Source organism: Hydra vulgaris, chromosome 11 (genome assembly GCF_038396675.1).
Source record: "Hydra vulgaris chromosome 11, alternate assembly HydraT2T_AEP".
Classification (NCBI taxonomy): domain Eukaryota; kingdom Metazoa; phylum Cnidaria; class Hydrozoa; order Anthoathecata; family Hydridae; genus Hydra; species Hydra vulgaris.
This window is the reverse complement of record NC_088930.1, coordinates 20,752,501-20,762,727: the sequence shown is the minus strand read 5'-3', so window position 1 is coordinate 20,762,727 and position 10,227 is coordinate 20,752,501. Positions and strand designations below refer to the sequence as shown.

At 27.9% G+C, this 10,227-nt stretch overlaps 1 protein-coding gene across 3 annotated transcripts in view; it reads right to left on the bottom strand.

Moving 5' to 3' along the window:
• Positions 1 to 398: 398 nt before the first annotated feature.
• Positions 399 to 10,227, bottom strand: part of LOC101236456 (uncharacterized) — a 30,503-nt gene continuing 20,674 nt past the window's right edge. For all 3 annotated transcript variants that reach the window (XM_065810408.1, XM_065810410.1, XM_065810409.1), the window contains 3 exons: positions 6,595 to 6,645; positions 6,421 to 6,471; positions 399 to 1,000 (listed from right to left, as the gene is read on the bottom strand). In XM_065810408.1, the coding sequence (XP_065666480.1) occupies positions 659 to 1,000; positions 6,421 to 6,471; positions 6,595 to 6,645 (444 nt within the window). In that variant the 3' untranslated portion in view covers positions 399 to 658. The remainder of the gene's footprint in view (positions 1,001 to 6,420; positions 6,472 to 6,594; positions 6,646 to 10,227) is intronic.

The following is a 10,227-nucleotide window of genomic DNA, read 5'->3' as shown; positions in this document are numbered from 1 at the left end:
CAATATATTATTGCAATTATTATGCAACCATTCAGTTAAAAAAAAAAAATTTGAATTCAAATATCGCAGTATAAAAAAACTTGACGTTGCAGATAACTTTTTTATCTTTTGCTTTGTTTTCGTTATCATAAAGAGTTCGTTAGCAACCTTAAAACTTATTTTTCATTTCAAAATTAATCAAAAATCATTGCTAAGTAAAAGCCAAAAAAAAAACAAAAAAGTTTTAACAAAGGATTTTTTTCACTTATAATTTCCTCATATATTTAAATATATGCATTTAAGCTGCTTTAAAAAATTAACTCAAAAAATGTATAGAAAAATACTTAATAATTATAAAAAAAGGGTGCAAGAAGAAGTATAGTTTTCAAGACGTTTTTTTTTTAAATTGCAAAACCCTATTATTTTCTTATACATAATATACTTATATACATTGCCGTATTTATAAATAAAATTCAAAATAAATTAAATATAATATATTTAAATATATATATTTTTTTAAGTTCGAAAAATTCAAAAGAAATTAAAAAATTTAAAATTATATTACTAGCTGAAGTCTATAATCTGAATCCACTAGAATATATGTACACTGGCGGTTAAATGTGTATTCTATAGTAAAATCCACTAGAGCGCATGTCCACTGGCGGTTAAATGTAAAGCTTTAACTTAAAAATTGACATCTTCTTTTATGACGTGAAAATTGTTTCTTTTTTAAAGTTATGAGACAGTTTGGACACGTTGTTAAGTCTTGCTCTTCAATATTATTTTTAAAATCAAACTTAGATCTTCTTTCTGCTTGATACACAGGGATAGCTTTTTTTGCTTCTTCTCTATTCACTGCTATAATTCCTTCCCTTCTTATTAATTCAAGTTCTTTTTTCATGGATTCATTATTTAGGTGTTTTAATCTGGGTTCGTCTTTGTGTTTTTGTTTAATATGACGTGAAAGGGCGGCATATTGTCTTTTACAAAATATACAAAATCTCTTCCTTCGTTTTTTTTTCTAAAAAATATTTAAACAAAAAGATGATAATCATTGTGATCATAATGATGATCATAATAATGATTATAATGATGATGATGATCATGATGATCATTATAATACTATAAAAAATGATAAAAAGTGGTAAAACCCACGTTCACAGAACATCGCGCTATTCTCTACGCTACACAATCATACAGATTAAGGAAAAATCGTTAAAAAAAGTAGAATATTCATTTAAAAAAATGTAAGTTAAGATATTATAAAATATTACGTTATAAAATTACGTTAGTGCAGCCAACGTTCTTACAATGTTGTCATTTTGATTAAAAAAATATCGTTAGTGTAATTCATGTTATTTCAACGTTATAATTCTGATAAAAAATAACGTTAGTGTAACTAACGTTATTACAACGTTAGATTTAGTCGATGTCGCCCAACATAACCCCCGAAAAAATCCAACGTTGGACATCCACTGGGTAAAAATACTAATAAAAAGAAAAATTAATAAAGAACTAGGTTAAAGTTTATAAAAAAGAAAAATTAATAAAGAACTAGGTTAAAGTTTATAAAAAAGGTATCAAGCAGTAAAATGCATATCGTTTGCATAGGAAAAAGGCAAAACAAATTTTCCGACAAGTTTACTGATATTTATTTAGGGATTATTGGAATTTAATTTATACCCAAACAAAATGAATTAGGGAAATCAGGTTTTTATCTACATATACATTATTTACCAATTTTATTAAGATCGAGTGTATAAAATACAAATTTTAATCATTGTAAAATTATTAAAAGCATAGGTAGTAGCTTCCTATCCACCGTTTATTAATTTTTACTATTTGTCAACAAAAACATCTCAAAAATCCCCATTTATTAGATCTAGACTAAAATTCTTCCCCCATCCTTTCCCTGAGAGTAAAGATATATCATAAAGTTTTTTTAATAAAGATGGAAAAAGAGATTTTCCAATCACCTTCTGTCTTGACTCAGTATACAAACTAGCTAGAATTTCACGCCATACAGATTTAACTTAGCAAAAGACTCTTACATCAAGTGGCTCTAGCAGATGCGAAAACTTTTAACAATATAACAATATCCCAGCGGGCACACGACGTTGAAATAACGTTGATCAACGTCGATCAACGTTATTCCAACGTAGTCTAAGTATTCAGTGAAAACGTCTGCTTCCGTCCAACCGTTTTTCACCCCATATAAGGGGTGAAAAACGGTTGGACGTAAGCTTTAAGTAAAGAAAACATCAATTACAGTTTTGTTACGAATAAGTTAAAGGTCCTTGTTAATGTTAAATGCTGTATCCATATTGATACGGCCCTTGTTAATGTTAAATGCTCTGGAAAAATGTCTACATTGATAATTTTTTTTACCGATGATTCATAAAACTATGATACCACTGAACACCAGCAACACCATTCACAAATATTTTCTAAAAACTATTTTTTTCTATATATATTTGAACAAGTTTCATAATTTGCTTTTTCTAAATCCAAAATCGGTTTGTTCTCCCTTCACTAATTTTTGAGCATCTTGTGCCTAGAAGATGTCTCTCAACTGTATTTCTTGGAACGCAAAATTCTTTTGATGCAGCATATAAAGACATATTATTTTTAATTTTAGATATTTAGTTTATAATTTTATACAATTAAGTTACGTAACTAAGATGTATATACAGTTTTACAAAAGGTATTTGAAGAAGAAACATAACAATTTACATTCACTTTACCCGAATCAGTCAGAAAAATAAGGGGTAAAGTGTCGAAATTAATTTACTAACATTAAACTTACCTGTTTTATATCATTATAAAAACTATGATTTTTATAATCTTCTAAACTTATATAAATAATATAACTGATATTCACACTATTAACAATAAAGTTTACTAAAACCACATAATTTGATAATGGAATTTTAAAACTTCCAACGAACTCTTTTTTTACATCTGGCACACCAAAACAAAAACTTTATCTTAAATTTTATTTTTAAAAAAAATTTATTAAATGTGAAATAATGCTAAAATACAAACTAAAAAGAATCTTAAATGTAATAGTTTTTTAATTTACAAAAATCGCTCACATTCCCCTTAGTTCACTTCACCTCAGTTTACCCTATTTAGTTAATAGTTAATACCCTATTTTGAAAATTTTAAATGTTGCTTTGAAAAAGTTTAAACGTTGTTTAAAAAAGTTTAAACGTTGTTTAAAAAAAGTTTAAACATTGTTTTGAATAAGTTTAAATATTGCGTTGAAAAAATTTAGAAGACTGTTTTGAAAGTTGTTGATGAACTTTTTAGCAAAACATGTATATAACAAGGATTTAGAATATAACTAGAATTAGAATATAACTCTCCAGCAAGTTCTAGATTAAAGCTTTTATAACTTTTTTTTAAACATCTGCTACTAGAAATACACAAGTAAAACATCTAGTTTTAAAAATCTAAAAATGCGAGAACATGAAATAACATGCTTAGCAAAAAGAAAAACAGTGATCAAAAACTTTTAATAATTAAAAAATGACAAAACCATCAATAGCATCTTGCTTATCTATTCATAAAATTTATTTTCATTTTTATATTTAGTCAATATTTGTAAAAAAGAGTCGCAAAGATGCAATAGGCAAACCTAAATCAAGTAATACCTTATTATTATTAGGACAAACTTTTCAATTAGTCAATTTTCAAAAATAGAATGTTTCGAAAGAATAGCATTATAATACCAGACTGGTAGCATAATCTAAAACCATAATATGGGTGAAAAGAATAACACTCTTTTTACATATGAGAAAAATAACCCAAGAAAGTCTTGGTTTAAAAGAAAAAGTTTGTTACATTTATGAACTTCATAAAAGTTCATGATGAAAAAAATCACCTTTTTCTTATGCAAATTGTCATTACTGGTGTGTTTTCCAGAAATACAAAAAAAAAAAAAAAACTTTTTTATCTCCAGATTTATCACCACTGCATATTCTTACTTAGTTCTAAATTAGACTTGTCCAATATGTCATTTGTAATTTGAAAAATTTACTTGCAGACGACAAGTAAAATTTCCAAATTACAAATGACATATTCTACTTGTTCTTTTATAAGACATATTTATGATGTTTGGGTAATATTGTTGTGGTGTGTAATAAATCTATAATATCACTTTTCCTTCTGTTTTTATTATTGAAAATATGCTGTTGCCCAATTTTACCAGCAAGCTAGGTGTTAACATCCATTAAAGATGGTCTTGATATATATTAGTACCTCTACCTCCAACTCTTCGTTATAAGTAATAAAACGTGCCTAAAAGCTTTTTACAGCTAGTTGCAAATTTGTTTGAGTTATTAAATACAACAAAAGAGAGTCTGTGATACATTATACTTTTTGCTGGGTTCGATACAAAGGCTTCATTTTTTCTAATAAAATTGCTTCTCCATAAAGGTTTCATTACGAAATCTTAGTTCAGACTTTTCTGCAGGTGTACAGGACCATACTACTTGACTATCTCTCTCTTTACACCTGCCAGTAGAATGCACAGGGCTGTGTAAATAAAAACTGCTGCAATAAATTTTAGCAGCTCTGCAGATATTTAAAAAAACTGTTATATCATTTATTTCTGATTTTCTTTATTCTCCTTTATATTTAATTGGACTTGTTTTAGATTTTATATAGTTTATATTACTTATTCCGTCTGATTTTAAAGGAACAGTAACTGACTGTTTCTTTAGCATGATAACAACTCCAGAAGTCACAGGGGATTTGGATAAAGTGAATCTTTCTGATTTGAAGCTATGTATGTTGTTGCAACAATAGCAAAGGTCTTATACTATCCCCTTGAAGACCTGATACTGTCTAGGATCAAAAACAAGTAGCTGAAGGAGAGAAGAGTTTTTTTTCAACTGAATTTCCTTTTCGTTTCCATTGGGATGGGAAACTGCACCGCAGGGAATGGAATTGTGAAGTTGTTGGCAGTTCCAAAAGTTGGAAGAGGAACTAGGGAAGAACAAACTGCTGCATGCCTAAAAGTACTAGATGAATGGAATATACAAGAAAAAGTTCAAGTCTGGTAATTAATACAACTTTAAGCAACACACGCATACATCGAAAAGCATGCACTCTTATTGAGGAAGCCTGATAATGGTACTATTTGAGGGCAGTTGGAATTGACTGCTAAAGAAAAGCAAGGTTTGAAGGAGCTGGTGCTCTTTGTTTCTCTTATTTATGGATGTTTCTGGCTCCATTTGCTTCACACGCTTCCCTGAATGACGCAATGATGCTTGGTATCGTCAAGAAATATCTAAATTGTATCCATAACCGCTGATGCGGCCCACTCAACATTTACTCAACATCTACAATTCTTCTCAGAACACCTCGTAGGTCTAGCTTTCTTTGACAATAAAGTCTCTCCAGCTTTCAAAGACTCAGATAGCTCAAAGAGAATAAGCACGTGTGGCGCAGACTTCAACAGTTTTGAAAAGTTTGTGACCCAAAGAACATTTTATCTCTTCAAAGTGCTTAGTTTCACTGGAAAGGAGGAAGTTAAGAGTTTTCTGTTGAAAAATCAGAAGCCTGGGAATCAGATGCTTGCCAACAAAATTTTAAGGATCGAGTCCAGATTTTTACCAAAATTTTAAGAACAAGATGAAGGTTGTCAATGATAGCGCAGAACTTGGCATTTTTAAATTTACCCATTCTCCTCTAAGGCAGCCAATTTGGCAAAATCTTTCTCAAAGATGACTTTGAGAAAGATTTTGCCAAGTTGGAAAAAACTTTTCACTTAGTGTATCGTATTTAAAATAATGTAGTACTTTTGAAATCAGTATTATAACAATCAGTATTTTTTTCTAATGAATTATAATTAGGATCTAATAATCTTTTGACCCTATACTTAAAAAAGTTAAAATTTTTATTAACCCCTAAATATAGTCCAATTTGTTTCAAATTTTTCCAAAAATTCTCTAATATTATATGAAATAAGATAAGCCTTGTGGAGAACAGAATTTCAAAAATTTGATTTTTTGGATAATCCTAAAACTCAGCTGATGCCTCTGCAAGTAACACACTCAACTTATTTCTCCATGCACTGGTTTATCAAGGTCTGTGTTTTGTAGTTCAAAGTTGAGTCACAAATAAAATGAAAAAAATAAATGAGATTCCTTGACTGCAATGGCCACATCTGAAAGCTTGGAGAGGTAAATTTAATAGGAAAAATAAAATAGCTACAAGCTTTTCTCAACCTTAAAAGTTCAAAACATTGAAAGACAAGATTGGTACAAGGAATAACACTTCAATTATCTGCATACCTACAAAAAAAATTTAAACTGATCTCCTTACTTCTTCGTTTTATTAAATATTTATAATAATTAAAAAATTTTCAAACTAACCTCCTTACTTCTTCGTTTTTTTAAATATATATATAAATTAAAAAATTTTTCAACTTACCTCCTTACTTGATTCTTCTAAGTCATACTCTATCTTGATCTCTCTTACCTCCTTTTTGAAAAAGATTTATTTACATTGAGAAAAAAAGAAATAAAATATAAAGTAATTATATAAATAACATAAGATATTGCAATTTATAAAAAGTATTTTATTTGTTTTGTTGAAAAAACTAACTTCCTCACAAGACTCCTCTGAAGCATCTTTCCTTGTGTCTTGCATCACCTCCTTAAAATAAATTCTATTACAATATGGAGGTAGTTATATACAATACAGGGGTTATTATCAAATTTATTTTGATAAATATAAAAAATAGCTAAAAAATATAAATAATACATATTTATAATAATAGTTAAGATAATGCATATTTAAATAATTACCACTGTAAATAGTAATTATTAAAAACCATATTAAAGACAGTATCAAAAAAATAATAATAATAAAAGAAAGAGAACTTAAACTTTTGTATTTGAGAGTTTCACTAAAAACATTTTAAAACAATTATTGAATTAGAGAAACTAGAGATCTAACATGTTGTAAACAAACAGAGAATAAATCATAAACTTACAAAAAAAAAAAAAAAGTACTTGGATTTAAAGAACAAAGTGTAACTAAATTATAATTTTAATTCAAAATATAATAATATGAAAACTTTTTTTAAATTGTAGTATGAAAACCTTTTTTTTTTTAATAATTATTTAGTAGTATATGGATATTAAAAGATTTTTTGTAAGCTCAAAATAATACACAAATATTTTTTTTAATTTTCGAAGTCAAAAATAATTTATACCTAACAAAGAAAAGTGCTTTGATTAACAACTCTTGCTTATTTTGAAATTTATGCAGAATCAATGCAATGGTAAGAAAAAAAAATTCAGCAGGAGCTGAGACCAATTATTTACTGATTGACCATTAACTCATTTAAATTATTGTTTGCATGTAATCAGTGTTTTCAAACAACTAATCTGAATTTGTACCAAATACAAATTAGTTGTTTGAAAAGTGTTACTGATTAAAAAAATGCTTAGAATGCTATATGTATGATATTCTAAGTTTCACAAATAATCTTGCATTATTTCTTAATGGTACATTTTGTTTTTAACAATACAAGAAACCTGTTAGTTTTCTGTTATTATTAAAGATATCTTTTGTCTTGATGAATTTAAGTCTTGTGAAAACATTTAAAGTCTTGGTCTTGGATTGACTTTTTGAAGTCTTGGTCTTAGTTTTGGTCTTTAAGCATCAAGTCTTGGTTGTAGTCTTAATCTTGGCCTTTACTATTTTGATTATATCTTTGCTAGAAAGTTGATCCAAAAATCAACTTGAAATTGTTAAATCCCACAAATCAACCTACAAAGTGTGATAATCCACAAACCAATTAGAAAGAGTGATAGTCCATAAACTGGGTGATCAAATTATAAATAATTTTTTTTTGAGAAGTAACTCAAGTACTAGAATCAGAAATTTAGAAAAATTAAAGTATATATATATATATATTAGAGTTGTCCACTATGCAAATTTTTTTTCAAAACACCGGAATTAAAGTTTTTCCTATTCTTCTATTAGGGTACTATGTAAAAATATTTTTTACAAAATTTTAATAACTATTCTAGAGCCCCCTCAATGCCCCCAATGAAAAGCCTTACATTCTTGTTTTTAATAATAGCAAAATTGCATGCATTTATTACAAATTTGGTTAATAACATAATACAACTTTTAGATATTGACAAGATTTATTATCTTATAACTGTTATGATAAATTGCAGCATCATAATGCTAAATATTGTTTATTATAGTGATATAAATTTAAAATAATAATGCTTACAAGAAGTGACAAAGTTTTAGAAGTGTAAATCGACATCTTTGCCAAAGTTTTAGTGCAAGTTGACATCTTTGCCAACCAGTTCAAATCAGTCTTCAGATACTTGACTTTGCCTCAATCATCCACAAGAAGACCTACTACTCATGCATCTACAAATTTTTGGCTAATTGGACACCCATCACCATCCATTCCTGGTTTTAAGCTGTCTGATTGCCGACAAGTTTTAACATTTTTTCTTTTCCAAATGAAAACAAAAAATGAAAAAGTTTTGATATTGATAAAAAGTTTTAAAAAATGGACGGTTTTGATATCTCCAGATCGACATCTCGTCAAAGAAGAATGTTAAATTAACAGAAGATTGTTGAGAATGTTATAGATAGCGTCAGAATTAACCCTCCTCAGGGTTAATTCTGACGCTATCTTTAACATTCTCAGACAAGGAAGTTGCTAATGTTATTCTTTCAAAAATGAACATCACCAATGGTATTTAACAGAGGAGGTAATTCCATTTGCTTTCTTCAGTAAAAATGTTTCATCCTCTGTGAAACTGGAGATGTAAAACTCTTGGAAATTCCAGTGCCGGAGAGTTTTTGTTTTGGAAAACCGGTTTTTCGTAAAATCACTCATCAAACAGGTTTGGAAAATCTTCTAGGACCTGAATCTCGCACATTGTTCAGTATTCTTGGTATCAACTCAGACTGGCTTGTTAAAACGGACACTGGACAGAGCATCCAGGTTACTGAGAAACTGAGAAATTTGTTTGTATGATGAAGGTCGATAATGATACTGCAGAGAGAGAAGTGAAACTGATTTTACTCCATAATTACCAGTGATCCACAACAAAGAGCATAGCTGTTGCAGGGTGTAGAAAGCCACAGACAGTAGTATCCTAATTTTGACAAAAAAACACTGGGACAATTAAAATACTTATTGAGAAAACACTTAATTTCCATTTTTTCAAGATTTGTTATATTATTTAGTTCATAGCAAAGAACAATACTGAGTCAGACTGACAAATAAGTATATGATTTGCAAGCTGTGCATTAACATCGATTTTATTTCAAAATAATTACAGTAAAAGAAACACATGTGACTCTTTGCCATTTTTTCGTTGCTTTTTAACTGAAAATTACCATAGTTTTAAAACAAAGAATGGGGCTTGTCTTTTGGGGCATTGCACAGTGGGCCAGGTGGTGGACAAAACCTAAAAAATAGATATTTATTATATTCAAAACCATATATTAAAACATATTTGTAATACTCTAATTTAAAGTTTTGAAAATTATTTTGAGTATAATAGTATCTTTTAAAGCCACAAAAATTAGTTGCGGTTTTATGTATAATGAAAAACTTTTTTTTTTAAAAAAAGCGTGAATATTTTTTTTTTATACATAGCTATAATAAACAGTAACATTTAAAATTTTATAAGCTTACGGAATTAGTTTATATATTTAAAATATTTAACAGTAAAGCTTTTCGAAAAAAAATCTAAAGTAAAGATTAATCTTTATAATACACTTATAATCTGGCTTTAAAATAACGAGGTGAATTTTTAACATTTATTACTTTTATTTTGTACAAAAAGTTTCATATATATTTTAGGGAACCTACAAGAACCTATATTAAATACTTGAACTAGTAAATGTAATATGTATACAACCGATTTGAACTAAATACATTGCCCCTAACTTCCCCTTTTGGGTTTCTTTAACATTTTAAAACAAAGACTTGTAACTTATGTTATTTGCTTGAAATCAACTTTTATTTCATTTAACAAAAATACATGTTATTTTGTTTGTTATTTAATTCAATACATGCTGCACTATTTACGTAACAACTTTTTTGTTTTTTTGTTTAGTAATAAAATAAAAATTGGTGAAATTTACAGACTTTTATAACAAAATAATCTAGTTCCTAATGATATACCATTCTTTTCATTGAAATTAACTGTTCTAGTTTCGGCAGATATTAAACTAGAGGATTCTCAG